Below are 18,612 nucleotides of genomic sequence, written 5' to 3' on the forward strand. Positions count from 1 at the left end.
GACTCAATGGTCAAATCTTGGTGGCTTCACAGCAGTTGAAGCAGAATCTGATAGAGTATCCGGTTGTTAATTGGGCTGATGTGCATAACCGATATCAATCGAAAATAAGAATCGAAGATGATCACCTTGGGGCTCCTTCCGGGTCCGTTGATCCCATTAGACCCATCGACAAAGTCAAAAGAGATATCGACCATGAACCGAGGTAAAAAAGGGATCGATACCAATCGTACAATGGAGATCGAAGAAGCAGTGGGTCCAGATGGAATTCTAATGCAAAATGAAAGGAGAAATGATCGAGGTCAGAGCAGTCAGGGACTCATGAGCAAAAACAATTTCGAAAGGTCTATCGGGCCTAAAGAAGCACCAAGGTTATCAGAATATAACTTTAATGTTGATGCTGCTGCTATCGTATCAACTATCGGATGCATCAAGGACACCAAATGGCCTCGATCTCTATAATCCAACCCAGCACAAAGAGATCCTAACCAGATGCGCAAATATCATGGAACTTACGGCCACAGAACAGAGGATTGCCGACAGTTGAGGGAGGAGGTGGCCCGGTTATTCAACAACGGGCATCTTCGAGAATTCCCAAGCGACCGAGCCAAGAATCATTTCAAAAATAAGGATTCTAATAAACAAACCAAATAAGAAGAACCTCAACACGTCATTAATATGATCATCGGTGGGGTCGATGTTCCTCAAGGGCCGATGTTAAAACGCACCAAAGTATCCATCATAAGGGAAAACGGACTCGAGATTACATATAAGAAGGAACATTATCTTTCAACGACGAGGACACGGAAGGGATCGTGCAGCCCCACAATGATGCACTGATAATATATGTACTGATAAATAAATCTCGAGTTAAGCGTGTGATAATTGATCCAGGTAGATCGGCCAACATCATCCGATCAAGAGTCGTAGAACAGCTCAGCCTACAAGATCAAATCGTGCCTGCAGTCCGAGTTCTAAATAGATTCAACATGGCATGTGAAACCATTAAGGGAAAGATAACATTACTAGTGAATGCCGTCGGGACCATCCAAGAAATCAAGGTTTATGTGATCGAAGGAGACATAAGGTACAACGCCCTGTTCGGGAGGCCATACATCCACAACATGAGGGTAGTGCCCTCGAATCTTCACCAAGTGTTAAAATTCCCAATGCCATGAGGGATTAAAACAATCTACGGGGAACAACCAACCACAAAGAAAATGTTTGCAGTCGAAGAAGTGATTCTGATATCAACACTCGCAACATCAAAGGAACCAAGTTTGGATAAAAAGCAAGAGGCTAAATAGCAATTACCGACACTGTCCACGACCTAATCGGATAAACAGTGGACTGATGAAGATGATGATTACGTGATTCCTAGATTTTTTATAGTCCCCGATGATTCTGACGCCACTAAATCAACGGTCGAGGAGCTGGAATAGGTCACGTTGGTCGAACATCGACCTGACCGGAAGGTATACCTGGGTACGAGGTTAACTCCCGAGCTCAGGAAAAAACTCATTCAATTTCTCATAGCTAACATAGATTATTTTGCTTGGTCCCATCTTGATATGACAAGGATCCCACCGGAGATAATCACTCACAAGCTAAGCTTGGACCCGAAATTCTGCCCGGTCAAGAAAAAGAGGAGACCTCATTCTGAAGTCAAACACGCTTTCATCAAGGACGAGATATCTGAACTCCTTAAAATAGGATCCATTCGGGAGGTTAAATACCCGGATTGGTAAGAAGACGTAGTGGTATTCCCTAAAAAAGGAAACAAGTTTAGAATGTGTGTAGACTATAAGTATTTGAATAAGGCATGTCCCAAGGACTCTTTCCCTTTGCCCAACATCAATCGCATGATCGATGCCACGACCGTCTATGAGATCCTCAGTTTTCTCGACGCCTATTCCGGGTACAACCAAATACAGATGAATCTGGATGATCAGGAAAAAATTTCCTTCATCACTAAGTACGACACATACTACTATAACATGATGCCATTCAGATTAAAAAATGCTAGTGCCACTTATCAACGCCTAGTAAACTGGATGTTCGAAGAATAAATAGGGAAATCAATGGAAATTTACATTGACGATATGCTGGTTAAGTCCCTGCAAGCAGAGGACCATTAAAATATTTGCAGGAAACCTTCAGCATATTGAAGAAGTACAACATGAAGTTGAACCCGGAAAAATGTACATTTGGACTCAGATCAAATAAATTTCTCGGATTCATGGTATCCAATCGGGGAATCGAGATCAGCCTCGACAAGATCAAAACTATTAAGAATATCACGGTGGTCAAGTTTTATATACCGGTGGTACAAGAATGTATTTACCATCAGCTAATCTTTTTATGTTACTACTGGAGACAGTGTATGTAGGCGTTTGGTCATACACTATTTGCAAATAAAGATTTATTTTATAATTTTGTTTATTATTTTAACTTCAACTTGAATTAGGGAATTTGAAATTGAAAAATTAGTTTGAGGAGCATTTCAACTGAGATAATGAATTTTACTCTCGAAACATCAACTTTTAAAAAAACGTGAATTCATATTGAAACACAACTTTAACTTTCAAAACTTTTTTTTTTCTAACTTTAGCTTTAAGTAATTATTTTGTCAAATTCACTCAAATATTGTGCAAACGAAAAAAAGGGTGGATAACCTGTTGAAAATGGTTAAATTGCATTGATCATGTAAAAAAGATTTTATAATATCATAGTAAGGTTAATTTTATGAATATTTAGTTTTTAAGTCACCAAAGACTAAAAACTTGTACCGTATCACTATATAATAAATGAAAAATTACCAGCAATGTCCATTTATAAGTAGCTTATTATAAAAATTGACTAATTCACAAAAAAATATTAATATTAGCCAAGTAGCTATTTGTAACGAAAAAAGTTAAATTTTTGCTTTCTTTTGAGTGGGTATTATTAGAATAGATTGGATACATTATAAGGAGTTTGAATCTCTGTTTTTTGATGATTTGATAGAGTTTAGAGGTGGTTTGAATTGAAAATTCGAAATATAAGATGAACATGAAAAAATGATATGTGTATCACACTGTGTATCATTTGTGTATCATTTGTGTATCATATTTGAATCAAATATGTATCACAAGTAGATCCATGTATACCTCTGTGTGTGGTACATGCGTGATACATGTTTGATATATGTGTTGCATAAGTATTTTTTGAACTCGATTTTAACTACAAATTTTGATATCAATTCAGTCCAATTCACCTCCAATTTTCCTCAAATTTTGTATATTGACTTATCTATATATTTTCTATGAATTTGAATCATAACCATTGAAAAAGTTTTTTTTTTGGCTTAGATTTTTGGAATCTTGTATATTTTTTTTTTGCATTTCATCACCTTATTTTCTACCTCATCCATGAATTTCCTTTCCATCTTGCATCTAATATTGTTGATCACGCTTAACAATATGGAATGCGATCATTGCATGTGATCCTTGAAGAGAAAGAACCTTATTTAATTAGATTTTTAATTTTTATATGTGTTTGGCTAGTTTTGGTAAGTCTATGATTAATGACTAGAAGTTGATAAGTTAGGACTTATACGAGACATTTATGTAAGATTCCATATTAAACTCTGAAAAGAAAAAAGAAAGGGGATTTTTACATAAGTAGCTGCCATATACATTGTTTACTTTTTTAGCAATATATATAGATTATACTATGATTATACACGATTATATACATATTAAACATACATATACATATATTACAACTTCATCGGCTACTTTTAGTTTAAGCAATTGAGTGGACGACTAATTGGGTTAATTCGTCAAAAAGTGTGGAAAATCATTTCCAGATACCTGATATTTAGAAATCAAATAAGGAAAACAAGTGAATTAAGTGGGCGTTTGGACATAAGAATTGTAAACTTCCAAAAAAAAAGGAAAAAAAATTCAAGTGAAAATGGTATTTGAAAATTAGAGTTGTGTTTGGATATGAATATAATTTTAGGTTGTTTTTGAAATTTTGTGAGTGATTTAAGTGAAAATTTTGAGAAACAACTTTTTGGAGTTTTTTAAATTTTTGAGAAATTATAGAATGAATCTTCAAATAAAAATTGAAAATTTTATGACCAAACGCTAATTTCGAAAAAAGTGAAAATTTTTCGAAAATATTGAAAAATTTCTTATGTCCAAACGGGCTCCAGGACTCCATGCCCATATCTGAAAGCCCATTAAAAGTGGGCCTCCTACCCCTCATAAAAAGCCTTTGAATGCATTGCCCCACAACCAAAAAGAGTTCATCTCCTCTCCTCTTTCCCCAGTTGAAAGTCCCGAGTTATCTCGAATCTTCGGGAAATTGAGATCCTAATTTAGCTGATTCCTTATTTCCCAAGGTAACAATCTCATCGTACCTCGTCCATTCATTCACTTACGTTTACTTTACTTGTCGAAATCTGATATTCGATCTGTGAAGTTCTCAAATCAGAACAAAAACGTAAAATTCATATTTTTTATTCTCTTTTCTTATTCGTGTAGAAGTTGTAGAAATCATCCATGGCTGGAGGAGGAAACTTTATTCATAGGGTTATTTTTTATGTAGCCAACGAATTGATCGTTAATGGACTCGCCAACAGGTAATCAATCTATTTATTATATTTACTTTTGGTTTATATTCTTATCTTATTTATTTATCTTTGGTTTTCCGTAAAGGACAAATCTTTTAGTGCTGGAATGAAATTTGTTCGAATACAATGGAACGGATATAAAAAGATTCATACATTCATATAGCCAGGGGCGTACGCAGGGATTTTAGCGGTGTCCAAATTTATAAAAGAATAAAAATAATAACTTTAATTATCATACTTTTGGACAAGAAATAGTTTTAATTTATTGTTTTTCTTGAGTCTTAAGTTAGAAAAAGTCTCTGCTTAAGCATAAGTTTAAACTACAGAGGCTCTCTCAAATATTTGTAAAAAAAAGTACTAGTTGAGGTTTGAATCTTTGACCTCCTAGAGTAAAATGAGCACATAATCAACACACTAAGAGACAACTTATGTCAAGTGGTTTCATTTTTGACTTCTTATCCGTTTCCTCACAGTATTAATACATACAATTTAGTAAAATTTTCCGACGAAGTGGTGTCGCGTGACACCGCTTCATCAAACATGCATCCGCCCCTGCATATATGTTTGGGATTGAAACATATCTGGACTAGGAAACCTAATTTATAGGAAAACTGAAACCTTATCAAAAAATCTAACTTACTTTATAAGGTTGTGAATGATTTTACATAATTTGTGTTTTCTATGTTTGCGTTCGCCAATTATGGGTTGGTCGTTTTAACCCTTCAGCAGGTCTTTAGGATAAATTAATGCAATTTGGAGGAATCAATGACAGGTCATCAGTTCAAATCCTAAGATTTTCGCATTGTGAGAGATCAATAATTCTCGCCAATTCTTAGCTAGCGTTTGGACATAAATTTGATTGAAACTTTAAAAAAGAGTTTTTGAAGTTGTGCTGGAAAATAATTTTTGAAAGTTGAAATTGTGTATGGACATGCATTTTATTTGAAGAAAAGTTAGAAGTTTTGTGTGCGCACCCTAAAACTGTCATAAACCAGTTTTTGGGAACTTGAAATTTTTTGAATTTTTTTCTCAAAACATGATTGTATCTCATAAACAAATAATGTTTTCGATTTTATTTTTTGAAACAATGAAGCCAAAATCTATGCCCAAATGAGAGCTTAGATTCATGGATCATATTCAATTTTGTGGGATCCTTCATTCACGTTTTCTCCGACCAAGACATTTTCTAAAATTCTTTGCCCTCTAAACTTGGATTATCCTACTTTCACACAATTTGTAGGGTACAACAAGCAATCAAATTTCATGATCAAGGATTAATGGTTGTTTTAGTACTGCTCGTCTTCAAATTGAAGTAGAAGCTTGACAATGATGACTCATTAGGCTTGTGTGAAGATGATGGAAATTTAACATCAACATATACAACGGTCTTAGGCTGCTTGAATTATCTTCTTATCTCTATTTTTTCTTTGTTTTATTTGAGAAAGAAAATTTTCTAAACTATTCATTTTTGTTGCTAAGATTGTTGTGTTGTGCTGGCTAGAGGGAGAGATTTTCTTCCCTTCAATGTGAGCTGCGTGTTCCTTTTTGTTTGTCACATCTTAGATTCATATACTGTAGTGAGCGAACGGGATGAGAAAAATCTTTCTGGCTTATCTATGCGACTTCAAACAAATGAATAGATTTAAAAAAAAATCGTGCAGCTTTAATTATACAAACATTAAGAATCTGTCAAATTATTCTTGCATTAATATTGTAGGTTAGTAGACAAGTGATAGCTTCAATGGACGAAGTCATATTTACAAGTATTACCTATTCTCGCTTCTGTTGCTGATGACTTCTTGTAGACATCCTAATTGGTATATAATTGTTGCAAGGAGTTAATTTTGTAGGACAATTTGGAATTACTTCTTCATGTGACTGACCTATCAACCCAAAAAAAAAAAAAAAATTACTTCTTCATGTGACTATATCTCTGGGTAAAAGGAGAAACTATTCCTATGTCATGTGGAAACATATCTTTCTGCTCCCGTAGGGAGTCTTTTTCTTTTTTAATTGGCTACTATGTTTCCTTCTGTAGTATCAGTCTTGAGATATTATACTCTAATGGCCTTGAGAAGATGCCCTCTAAACTGTATCTTTCTTTTCATCTCAGCCCTGGTTTCCAAAGATTTGCAGTAAGGACCTCGAGAAGAATGGAGGATCTATCTAAAATGGGTAACTAATATACCATCTCGTCCTGATTCTATTCAAGTTTTTAGGCTTATCTGAGCATATGTTTTGGTACTTGCAGCTGAGCAAAAGAAGAGAGAAGTTGCTGACCTGATCAAGGATGTGTCCAAAAACTCCGAGGTTTTAACTGTGAAACATTTAAAAGTAACTGTAATGTGCGTCGAACTAATAATTAGTTTACTAACTGATATTTTTCTCTGCAGTCTTTCAAGAACCAGTGATTTGGTCTGCAGTCTTTCAAGAACCAGTGACTTGGAAGGAAGGTGTAAGATGTACAGAGTTGCTTTTTCTTTTTCCTCTCCCATACTAATATGATGAAGAAAATCGAGTCCTCATAGCTGTGATGGGGCTGTTGTTGCATACGGCGGTGTGGAAGTGATCATGGTAGTAAGTAGTAACGCTATAATATTATTGCATTTTAGTGTTATTTGCTTTTGCATGTTTGTCACTTTTGTGATGTCTCAACAGAACTCGCTTGGATCTCCTGTAAGGGATTAGATTGTCAATTTTGAATAATGTCTCTATACAGTATGAGAAATTAGTGCACTTCTTCCCTTATGATATGAACTTTGAATTTATTGTCAAAGCTTACAGGATGATTTGTATTTTTTTCATTTATTCCTGACTTTACAAATTAATACTCTACAAAAAGAGTAGCCTATAAGTTGCAGAACAGGAAAAGGTCTACTTTTTCTTGTCCAACACAGTTACGCCTCAAGCGTGTGCAGGACTAACATTCCCCACCAGTTATTGATGTCAAAATAGCATGGAATAATCATTTTTCGGATTGGTAATTGAAAAATAATCGACATTTGCAAATACAATAAAAAATAGCTATTGTTTAATGCGGAAGTAAAATCTGGACAAAAAGACTGGTCGAAACACGAAAAGTTCCAGTATAATATGTTGGATTATGGAGCTTCTGTGTATAAATTTCCAGCATATTATGTAGGAATTTCAGATTATGCTGAAATCTCATATGTAATAAATTTTTATTTGCAATTTACTTTGCATTTATGCTGGTAGTGCCATATCTTTGTAATTGTTCGATTTTTAGCTTCCACTGGAACTATACTATCAAGAAACACTGCTGGTATTTGTGATCGACTTAATTGAAGTCGTGTAAAGATCTAACCCCTCATTCTCTTCTTGTCTGTGTTAGAATGAAAGTTAAGTTAATCATCTCGTATATCACATGATTCAAATACTATATTTATATGTATCATCTTTGTACATCGATCGTAATTTTCTCTATATTGTTCCAATTTTATCGAGATGCTGGCCATTCAATTGCACACTATTTTTGACGTATATATTGCTTTGTTAGGATAAAAAAGAAATTTTCTATTTCACTAACCTGAAAAGAAAGCTAAACAATCACAGTATTATCGATGTACTAGCTGGTAGTTCTATATTTCCTTTTTAAAGAAAACTAAACGATCACAGAGAAATTGATTACTTTATTTCATGCCTCCAGCACTAAAAGAAGAAAAACAAAACTCCTGAAAACAAAAACAAAAAAATGTATCTAAAAATTGAGAGGAAAACACATTAGAACATTCAATATGGAAGAAACATAGGGATGGGGACAGTAACATACAGTCTTATGTAGGATTATATTAGTGCCTAGATTTAATTTGGATCAACTTGGACTATATGTAGGATGCATTATACGACAACTATCCGAATTAGAGGTATTCCCATAGGAATTAATTGGAACTGTGTAAAGATCTGATAATTCATTCTCTTCTTGTTCATTTTGATTAGACCAAGCGATACCAGTTAGCTTCCTCAGACCTTCAATTTCAATGGCCACTTCTTTCATTGTAGGCCTATCTTCTCCGTGCACGCGAAGGCAATTCTTCACAAGTTCAGCCATCTTTTGAAGTTGCTCAAGACTCCCTTCCCTCAAAATACGACGATCAAGAATCTGAAACAAGCTATTCTTATTCATGGACATAACAAAATAATCGGCCAAATTCTTGTCCTCACCGTTTCTATCCTTAGAAACAGGTTTTAATCCCGTTAGAAGTTCTGCTAGTACGACTCCAAAGCTGTAAACATCACTTTTCTCTGTCAATTGACTTGTGCGAAAATATTCAGGATCCAAGTACCCTGATGTCCCTAGAACTAATGTAGCCACATGTGTTTGATCTAGAGGTATTAACCTTGAAGCTCCAAAATCTGCCACTTTAGATGTGTAAACTTTATCTAACAGTATGTTGGCAGACTTAACGTCCCTATGAATTATAGGCATGGACGCAAATGAATGAAGGTAAGCGAGTGTAGTGGCTACTTCTGCTGCAATCCTCAATCGGTTTTGCCAAGATAACCAATCCGCTCCACGTTGATTGTGAATGTGCTCGTAAAGAGTTCCTTCAGAGACATACTCATAAACCAACAAAGGAACTTCAGCTTCCAAACAACACCCAAAGAGTCTCACCACATTTCTATGGTTGACTTGAGTAAGAATAAGCACCTCATTGATAAACTGATCAATTTGACTCTCGTCCACAAATCTAGATCTTTTAATAGCAACTATGCTATTATCACGTAGCACACCTCTATATACAATCCCATTGCCACCGCGACCAAGAATTCTGTCATTGGCATAATTGTTCGTAGCTTTCTTGAGCTCCTCAGCTGTAAAAATTTTGGTTGCTTTCAAACCACCCTCGTTAGTGGAGATTCTATGTTTCAATAATAGACCACCATTTTGTTGGAAGAATTTTTCTCTGACTCTAATCAATTTTCTTTTCTTGATGCTGAAATAGAGCCAAGTTATCACAACCACTATGGAGATAAAGCCAACTCCGGTGCCTGTGAAATTAATGGAATTGAACTTTTAATGTCTACTTCAACTGCATCAAAAGTGCAGGATTGTACACATTCATTTGCTATTGAATGTATATGCTGACGAATTGGTGTTTTAAGTGGCTGTTTCAAACACATAAAAGAAAGTTCTGTATTATTCAAACATAGTCCGGATTTTTGAAGGAAAAAAAAAAAAGTAGTTCTTGGTCCTAGATCATAATCACCGTACCAAAATTTGGATTTTTTAAGTTTTTAATTAAAAAACAAAAGAATACCGGAAATAGGTACTGCTTTGCCACATGTGTATTGTGTGGTGTGTGTATGCTGTACTATCATACAAGAGAAACATCTAATTAAAATTCAAAACTTTTGTTAAAAAAAGACGTTTGCAAAAATAGTTTGAAATGAAGTGACAAAATAAACATTCATATATTATGGAGACATAACAAAAACCACATACTTGTCAGTTATTTTCTTGCGAGGTGCACAAAACATCCCGTATTCATGCAGGATCCAAGAAAGGGACGCACCCAAGGGGAGTGACGTGTGACATAGACCCGTGGAAAATAATACTAGTATTCATGGTTATGAAAGTGTTTCAAGATTTTTACCTATAGAGAATTTGATCCATGGGAATTCAGAGTAGGGAGCAATACAACCACGGCCATCCTTTTTGCCATCATCTGTATATCCATCAGGACAAGAACAAATATAACTCCCTGGGGTGTTTGTGCAGTTCTCTTCACACGTGTTTGGATGAACACATTCATCAATATCTGGCAAAACCAAACAAATATAAAACGGTCATGAGATACTCACTTTATTTGGAGAAAAGGGTCATATTTATTTCTGTATTACTCGAAATTGAGCAACCTTAATGTCCATTAAAATTTGTGGTCTTATATTATCCCAGTCTTGAGAAAAGTCTCATTTTCACAAGGTCCAATTTGAGTGTTATTCAAATTATTGTCAAAAGTTAAAGGATAAATTTGGACCTTTTTCTCGAAAAAATTGGGCATGTGAAATTTACTCATTTCATATTGGAGTTCTGTTAGAGGTTCAAGAGAGAAACGAGACATTTTTCTTACCGTTAACATAATATTAGACCAAAAGTTAATTGAAGGAAAAAATTGAGCAATTTTGAATAATACATGAATAAATTTGGATGTGTTTCCTATTTTAAGAGCTAAGTTACTTGTAAAGAGTTCTGCATTTTATAAATTATATTCTTAAACTATGCTCTCCTAATCCACAATTGACGGTCTAATTAATTTTCTTCCTTTGAATCACTTTCCTAACTATCTTGACTATTTGGAATTTTTTATATACTTTGGTATACGAAATTTACTAGCTCGACTAATTCACCTTCACACTATTTTTTAGGGACCATCAAATGGAGAATGGTCTCTGATCATGAGTCTCCATTTTTAGGAAGATCTATGATTAAGGTGGAGAGATCCTATTCCCTTCATTACATTATTTAGTACTCCCTTCGCCCCAATTTATATGGCGGTATCGAACTTGACGCAACGTTAAGAAAGAAATAAAAGCTTTTGAAATTTGTGGTCTAAACAAAATTATAGATATTAGTGTGATTGTAAATTATTTCATTAAGGGTAAAGAAGAAAGTTTAAAGTTAAATTATTTTTAAATAACGAAGTATGTTATTCTTTTCGGAACAATCAAGAAAAAGTATTGACACACAAATTGGGACACGGGGAGTAATAACTATCTTGACTTCTAACTTCTTCTTAGATTCAAGTTTTCAACAACACTCAAAATTATTACTCCAATAATCTTAATTACATAAAAGTTTCATTAAAAACACTATTCAATTTGCTATTAATTTTTAATGTATATAATTTTTTCAAGAGATATTTCTACTCACAAATTAAACACCGAAAAAAACTCTTTTTATGTGTGTGTGTGGGGGGAAATCGTCCTACCTTGGCAGCCTGGACTAAGATAAGGATTGCCCTCATAACCTTTATCACAGCTGCAGCGGTAGCCACCAAGGCCAGTGTCTGAATCAACACACTCGCTATTTTCCCTGCAAGCATAATCCTTGCTTTTCCGAGCTTGAATGCACGTAAGATTGCCAATTGCCCAGTCAAGCACAATAGGGACACTAGCCATAGTCCTCCTATAAAAGGTTATATCACTTAAATCTTGTAGGCCACGGAAATAAAATCGATCTGCTTCGCCTAGAAATGCATATCCACATTGATTAAAATACCAAACATCGGTGTGGTTTCGAGTGCTAGAAATGATTGGGACAAAGTATTTCAAGCCCTTGGGTATCTGTACTTGATAACAGCCATTGCCCATACATTCTCCTTCAGTCACATCCCTTGACAAGTTACAGCTAGTGGAGCAATTATATTCGAAGTTACGCCCCGTGATTACAGCGTTGTCGTCGCAACCAACGACGATAAACCTGTTCAGCGCAGAGAAACTATATGGATAAGTTGAGTTTCCCAAACGGGTATAATCAAGATATTCATTGCGTACAGCTCCATTGGAGTTGTAGCATCTCCAAGCGATGGAATTTGGGATGCGCACTTCAGCGTCAGATATGTTGTAAACCTCAAGGGTACCTATAAGGGGTTTCTGAGAACCGTCCCTAGAAATATTGCATTTGATCTCGAACCCTGCATTAATGGCGCAACCTGATCCTTCGCCAATACCAAATGGGTATGGAACTGTAACGTTCCCACACTGCTTACGGCATCCTCGTTTTGTTATATTGACTCCTTTAGTAATTGTGGTGGTAGTGCTATTAGTGGTTGTTTGGGCCGTGGCTAATGACAGTATTAGAACACAAGCATAAAAACAAGCAATTTGGTATGGAAGCAAAATCATTTGTTTTTGGTCCATGGTTTTTGAGTTTCCAAAATGATGCAAACTCTGGTTGGGGTAACAACTCACTTCTATAATTTTCATATTAATAAATTGCAATGATTTGGGGTCAATAATCATGCCTCATGAGTCCTGCCTTCTCCACTGGTGTAGAAGAGTCAAAGATGGACGACCTTGACTCCACTGTGGATAAGAAGATACGGAAACCAAATTAAAGGCGCACGACTATAAAACCGAGTCTTGCAAATTTGTCTTCCTCTCATGCACAAGTCTATTTCGCCAAAATTTAATTTACAATTTTTGCGTAAAAAAGAAACTCAATCATCTTCCATATGACATAAGAAATTTAATAAAAGACTAGCTAGTACAAATTAATTACAATTCCTTGACTGACTATCGGGCAGAGCTAGAATATTTAAAGTACACGATTTCACGGTTCAGCCAAATCCAATAAATCTTTTTAATAAATTATTTAATATATATAAATTATTAATTTAAAGTATGATAACTTAAAAGGACTAAAATGTATATTCATTTAATTCAAATCCTAACTCAGCCTACTAACTTCCTCGAGAGAAGGCTGACTTGTCTAGAATAAAGAATTTCCACGTACCATGCCATGCTAGGCATTACGAGTGATAACTCAGAGGAAGGTACTGAAAGCTAATCGACGACCACTAACAGTAGAATCAACAGAGATCAGAGAAATCATCGACGAAGGAGAGATGGTTAAAGCTTCTTCGCCGGAAGCTCCTAATCGCCGAACCGAGCTGAAAACCATGCCTACACCTGCCAATTCAACTGCAGAGAAGATGAAATCTGTGGTACCTACTCAAACGACCCCTTCTGGGGGTAATCAGGAAGCTAGTGGTAGTGGGGGCAATCTGAAAATTGCTGCGGCTATACCAAACCAAAACATGGGGTCGACAAGGAACAGGCAGCGTAATTCTATTGCTGGTATGGTGATTAAGACTAGGGGCGGCAAATGGGCTGGTTGGACTGAATTTGGACGGGTCAAGATGGGTTGGGTCATTACCCAACCCAGTTCAAAGTGTATTTGGGTTAAGATAGGCTGTGTCAAGATGGGCTAAACAATGAGTCATAATTCAACCCGCCCAACTTGACTCATGTTTTAGAACCATGTTTATCTTGCATAAAAAAAGTCTTTTACCTTAAAATGTGTAAGTTGAATTTTTTTTTTGGGGATGAGGGGTGATGTAGAAAAATGAAAAAAAATAGAAAACAGAAAATTAAAAATTAAAAAAAAAGTAACAGAAAAAAATAGAAAATTGAAAATACAAAAAAAAAAATTTTTTTTGAGGGGAAAGAGGTTTTTGAGTGGGGGGGGGGGGGGGAGGGGGCAGGGTGGGGGAGTGGTGCAGAAAAAATAGAAAATTGAAAATACAATTATTTTTTTGAGGCGAGGGGGTTTTTCGGGATTGGGGGGGGTGGTGGGGGGAGGGGGAGGCTGGGGGAGTGGGTGGTACAGAAAAAAAAACAGAAAATTGAAAATTTTTTTTTGGGGAGAGGGGGGCAGGGGATGGATGGTGCAGAAAAACAAAAGAACATAAAATTAAAAATACAAAAAAAAAGTAAAATTGGGGCAACTAAATAAATTTCTATATAAGTTGGGTTGAAATACCTTTTGTTTTGGGTGAGTTTCATGGGTTGTATTTAGGCTGCTTAATGGATAAGAATGAGTTATAAAATATAATGGGTTAACTTGGACTCAGCCCAAATTGACCCATGAGCTAAAATTATGTAATCCAACCCATTAATCTCTGGGCGAGTTGAGCGGGTTAGATGAGTTTGGGCTCAAATTGCCACCCCTAATTAACACTCAGAGTACTAGTGGGACGGAACAGGTGACTGCCCAGGACCTAAGTAAAAAGACAATTGAACTTCAGGTGGAACAACAAACTACAAAGGATATGAAGTGGGTAAACCTGTTTGCGGGGAATAGGCTGGCAGCACGGGGTATGAGCTTAGCATACATTCCTCCGGTGATAAAAGAGGGTGAGAAAATTGCGCAGCTAAATCAAGCAGAATTGGAGAAGGGAACAACAAAGTGGAAACAGGTAGCGATCTTATATGTGGTGGGTGCAACACCATCCATAAGAGCACTGGAGCGATACATAGGTAACCAATGGAATTTTACTGCTAAACCGAAGATCTATTTGCATAATGATGGATATTTTCTTGTGAAATTTAATACCCTAGAAGACATAGATGAAGTCCTATATTCAAGCCCCCATGCAATAAATAACAAGCCGATTATAATTAAACCATGAGAAACAAACTTTAATTTCGATGAGGAGGTCTTAAGAATAGTACCATTATGGGTGCAATTCCCAAAGTTGCCTCTAAACTGTTGGGAATTGGAAACACTTAGCAGGATTAGTAGTGTACTGGAAAATCCGATTTATGCTGATGAGTGCACGACTAAGGTAGAAATGATCTCGTTTGCCAGGGTCCTGGTCGAGATAGATGTGACTGTCCCTCTACCACAGATGATAAAAATCCAGGATCCAACTGGAAGAATATTTGAACAAGAAGTTTGGTATGATTGGGTGCCAGATTATTGTGAGGTTTGCCTTCAAATGGGTCATGACTGCAATAATTCTTATGAAAGCCAAATCCCTGAGCAGAAGCAGAAGCGTAACGAAAAGCTTGTGAAGAAGGTGATACCAAAGAAATAAGTAATGGAATGGAAAGCTAAACAAGGGACTGGCCTTGTCATACATATTGAAAAGAAGGGTGAGCTAAAGGATACAACTAACAATGACAACATAATAAATGTGAATGAAGTGCAAAATCAAACACTACAGGGGAGAGAACAAATGGATACAAATAAGGGAAGAAAACATATTTCTTGTAAGGTTGTGCAGGCGCAAACATCAAATGATGGTCAGGAGACTTAGAACAAAGAAGTATCTAAGACAGGAAAACTAACACCTATTTCAAAGGTGCAAAATCAAACATCACAGGAAAATACTTGGCTGAGTGTTAGAAGCAAATATGCTGCAAAGAATGTTACTTGTCCTAAGTCTGGTACTAGCTTTGAGACTGGCAATGGATTCAGTCCACTATTGATCCAAGATACAACACAAAATCAAGCAAGTACAATACACGAGAGAGGTCAATGTAGACAGAAGGAGGATGAGGGGGAGTACTTCTATCACTTCAATATCCAAATGAAGCTCATTACTTAGAATGTGAGGGGGATGAATAAGTTGTACAAGCAAAAGGAATTAAAGTCCTTTATTATAGAAAATAAAATTAGTTTGATAGTTGTGCTGGAAAATAAGGCGAAGGAACAAAATGCTAAAAGTATTATTGGAAAAATTGCAACAAGTTGGGCCTGACATGCAAATTATAACTATAGCTATAGAGGGAAGATATGAGTAATGTGGAATCCTAATAAATTGGATTTCAAGTTGATATCCATGACTAATCAAGTTATACATGGAGCAGTGAAAAGTTCAAATATTCCTGTTGAATTCTATTTTTCTGCTATCTACGGGCAACATACAATGGAAGATAGAAGAAGTTTATGGTTGCATCTGAGAGATATCGCTAATGGAATCCAGGGTCCTTGGCTGGTCATGGGTGATTTTAATACAATCCTGAGACCTGAAGATAGAGTCAATGGTAATGTAGTGACGGATGCAGAAGCCAGAGACTTTAATGACTTTATTGTTGACACTGGAATGGGTGAATTAAAAACAGTTGGTAGGAATTTCACGTGGACAAATAGTCACATCTTCAGTAGAATTGATTGGGCAATTGGGAATGCAGAATGGATGATCCATATGGATCACATAGAGGTGCAGATACTAGATCCTCATTTCTCTCATCACTCTCCTTTATGTGTTGATTTTGCTGAAACAATTAATAACAGACCTAGACCATTTAAGTTCTTAAATCACTTGGAAGACCATCATGATTTCTAGGCAAAAGTAGAAACAGGTTGGAAGAAACCAGTTATGGGAAATTCTATGAAAAGAGTGTGGTTGAAATTGAAAAATATCAAGAATGAAATGAAGACACTTAACAATAAAGAATTTTTAAGTGTGGAAAACAGGATAAAGGACACCAAAAGAGCTCTAGCAGAGCTACAAGAGCAGATGAGAGACTACAAACATGATGCAACTTTATTTGACACAGAAAGAAATTTGAAGAAAGAACTAGAGAAATGGTCAAAGGTCGAAAAAAGCATATATAGGCAGAAATCAAGAATACAATGGTTACAACTAGGGGATGTAAATACAATTTTTTTCTATGCTAGCATTAAAAACAGGACTGCTCGCAATCAAATCAAGAAGCTGAAGAACTATGTTGGAGATTGGATGCAAACTAAAGCTGAGGTAAAAGAGGAAATCCTTGGTTTCTATAAAAAATTGCTTGGGACTGCTACCTTACAAATGCCTGCAATCAAGCCATACATATGCAAAAGAGGCCATGTACTAAACAGAAGTCAACAACTAGCTTTAATTGTGTCAGTGACACAAAAAGAAATGTATAATGCACTTCAGAGTATAGATGATGTGAAAGCCTAGGAAAGGGATGGTTTCCATGCCCTATTTTTTAAAAAAGCATGGTCAATCATTGGAGAAGAGGTTACTACTACTGTAATGTATTTTTTCGAAACCTCAACTATGTACAGACCTGTCAACTGCACCTTAGTGACCTTAATTCCTAAAGTGAAGAATCCTTCTTCAGTAAAGGAATTTAGGCCCATTTCATGTTGTTAATAACAAAATTGATCTCCAAGATCCTAACCACCAGATTGCAAAGCGTGATGGGTGACCTTATAGATTATAGCCAATCAGCTTTTGTGCCCGGGAGAATGATAAGTGACAACATTATCTTAAGTCACGAACTAGTAAAAGGATATGGAGGAAAAGGGATCTCTCCAAGATGTATGCTAAAAGTGGACATGCAAAAAGCATATGATTCACTGGAATGGAAGTTTATTGAACAAGTACTGATACATATGAACTTTCCTAATTTGTTCATATAGTGGGTCATGGAATGCATAAGTTCAGTTTCATACTCTATTGGCATTAATGGATGGCCTACGGAGCCATTTGCAGCTAAAAGAGGATTGAGGCAAGGGGATCCTATATCCCCCTTCCTTTTTGTTCTTGCTATGGACTACTTTTCCAGAATGTTGAAAGGACTGAGTGAACAACCAAATTTTAATTATCATCCCAGATGCCAGAAAATGAATTTGATAAAATTAGGCTTTGCTGATGACCTACTATTATTCTGTAGGGGCGATTTAATATCTGTCCAGATGCTTTATGACTGCTTCCAGGAGTTTTCTCAGTACCTGGTTTGATAGCAAATAAAGAGAAAAGCTCTATCTACTTTGGAGGGGTGAGAGATGAGACACAAAGGGCTATAATGGATATGATTGTGTTCAGTAAATGGGAGATACCATTTAGATATTTGGGTGTACCACTCAGTACAAAAAGACTGTCAATCAACTAATGCCAACCTTTAATTGAAAAAATGCTAGGAAGGATTACAAACTGGACAACAAAGTTCCTTTCCTATGCAGGAAGGGTATAATTGATAAAAAAATGTTCTTTTCTCTATTCAGATTACTGGTTGCAGATTTTTGTTCTGCCTACTAAAGTGATAAATAGAAGCTACATGTAGAAGATTTCTTTGGACCGGAGGAGTGGATTGACAAAGAGAGAATTACTTACTTGGGAGAAAGTATGTTATCCTGCTAGTGCTGGTGGACTTAATATCCTAGATATATCTATATGGAACAGAGCAGTGATTAGCAAGCTATTATGGAACCTATGTTGTAAAAAAGATAAACTCTGGGTTAAGTGGGTTCACAACTATTACATCAAGGGTGGACAAATTTGGGATGCAGTACCTAAACAAGCTTCATGGGTAGTGCAAAAAATTGTAAAGATACAAAGTTATGTCCAGCTAGCCGGGATCATGGAAGAAGACCTAAAAAACATGACAGCCTTCTCAATCAAGAAGATGTATCTAATGATGAGAGGTGACTTTCCAAAAGTTCAGTGGAGGAAAATGGTTTGCAACAACTATGGATCTCCCAAATGGATTTTTATCTTCAGACTAGCAGCTCATGAGAGATTGCCCAC

The 18,612-nt window shown here is 36.0% G+C and overlaps 1 protein-coding gene and 1 long non-coding RNA gene across 4 annotated transcripts in view; one reads left to right on the plus strand and one right to left on the minus strand.

Annotated features, from left to right (window-relative positions):
* The first annotated feature begins 4,248 nt into the window (after nucleotides 1–4,248).
* Nucleotides 4,249–18,612, plus strand: part of LOC107817465 (uncharacterized) — a 75,874-nt gene continuing 61,510 nt past the window's right edge. Inside the window, exons 1-5 of one of the 3 annotated variants that reach the window (XR_012709911.1) lie at nucleotides 4,249–4,387; nucleotides 4,530–4,627; nucleotides 6,732–6,793; nucleotides 6,870–6,928; nucleotides 7,042–7,422. This is a non-coding gene — a long non-coding RNA (uncharacterized LOC107817465). Of the gene's footprint in view, nucleotides 4,388–4,529; nucleotides 4,628–6,731; nucleotides 6,794–6,869; nucleotides 6,929–7,011; nucleotides 7,423–18,612 lie in introns of those variants that run through there. The other 2 variants (XR_001655195.2, XR_012709912.1) reach the window with 2 other exon arrangements.
* LOC107817466 (wall-associated receptor kinase 2) lies at nucleotides 8,312–12,633 on the minus strand. The gene is made up of 3 exons (XM_016643296.2): nucleotides 11,569–12,633; nucleotides 10,234–10,398; nucleotides 8,312–9,628 (listed from the first exon to the last, which is right to left on the minus strand). The coding sequence occupies exons 1-3, from the start codon at nucleotides 12,599–12,601 to the stop codon at nucleotides 8,451–8,453; spliced, it is 2,376 nt and encodes a 791-aa protein (XP_016498782.2). The 5' UTR covers nucleotides 12,602–12,633; the 3' UTR covers nucleotides 8,312–8,450.

Source organism: Nicotiana tabacum, chromosome 5 (genome assembly GCF_000715075.1).
Source record: "Nicotiana tabacum cultivar K326 chromosome 5, ASM71507v2, whole genome shotgun sequence".
NCBI classification, from domain to species: domain Eukaryota; kingdom Viridiplantae; phylum Streptophyta; class Magnoliopsida; order Solanales; family Solanaceae; genus Nicotiana; species Nicotiana tabacum.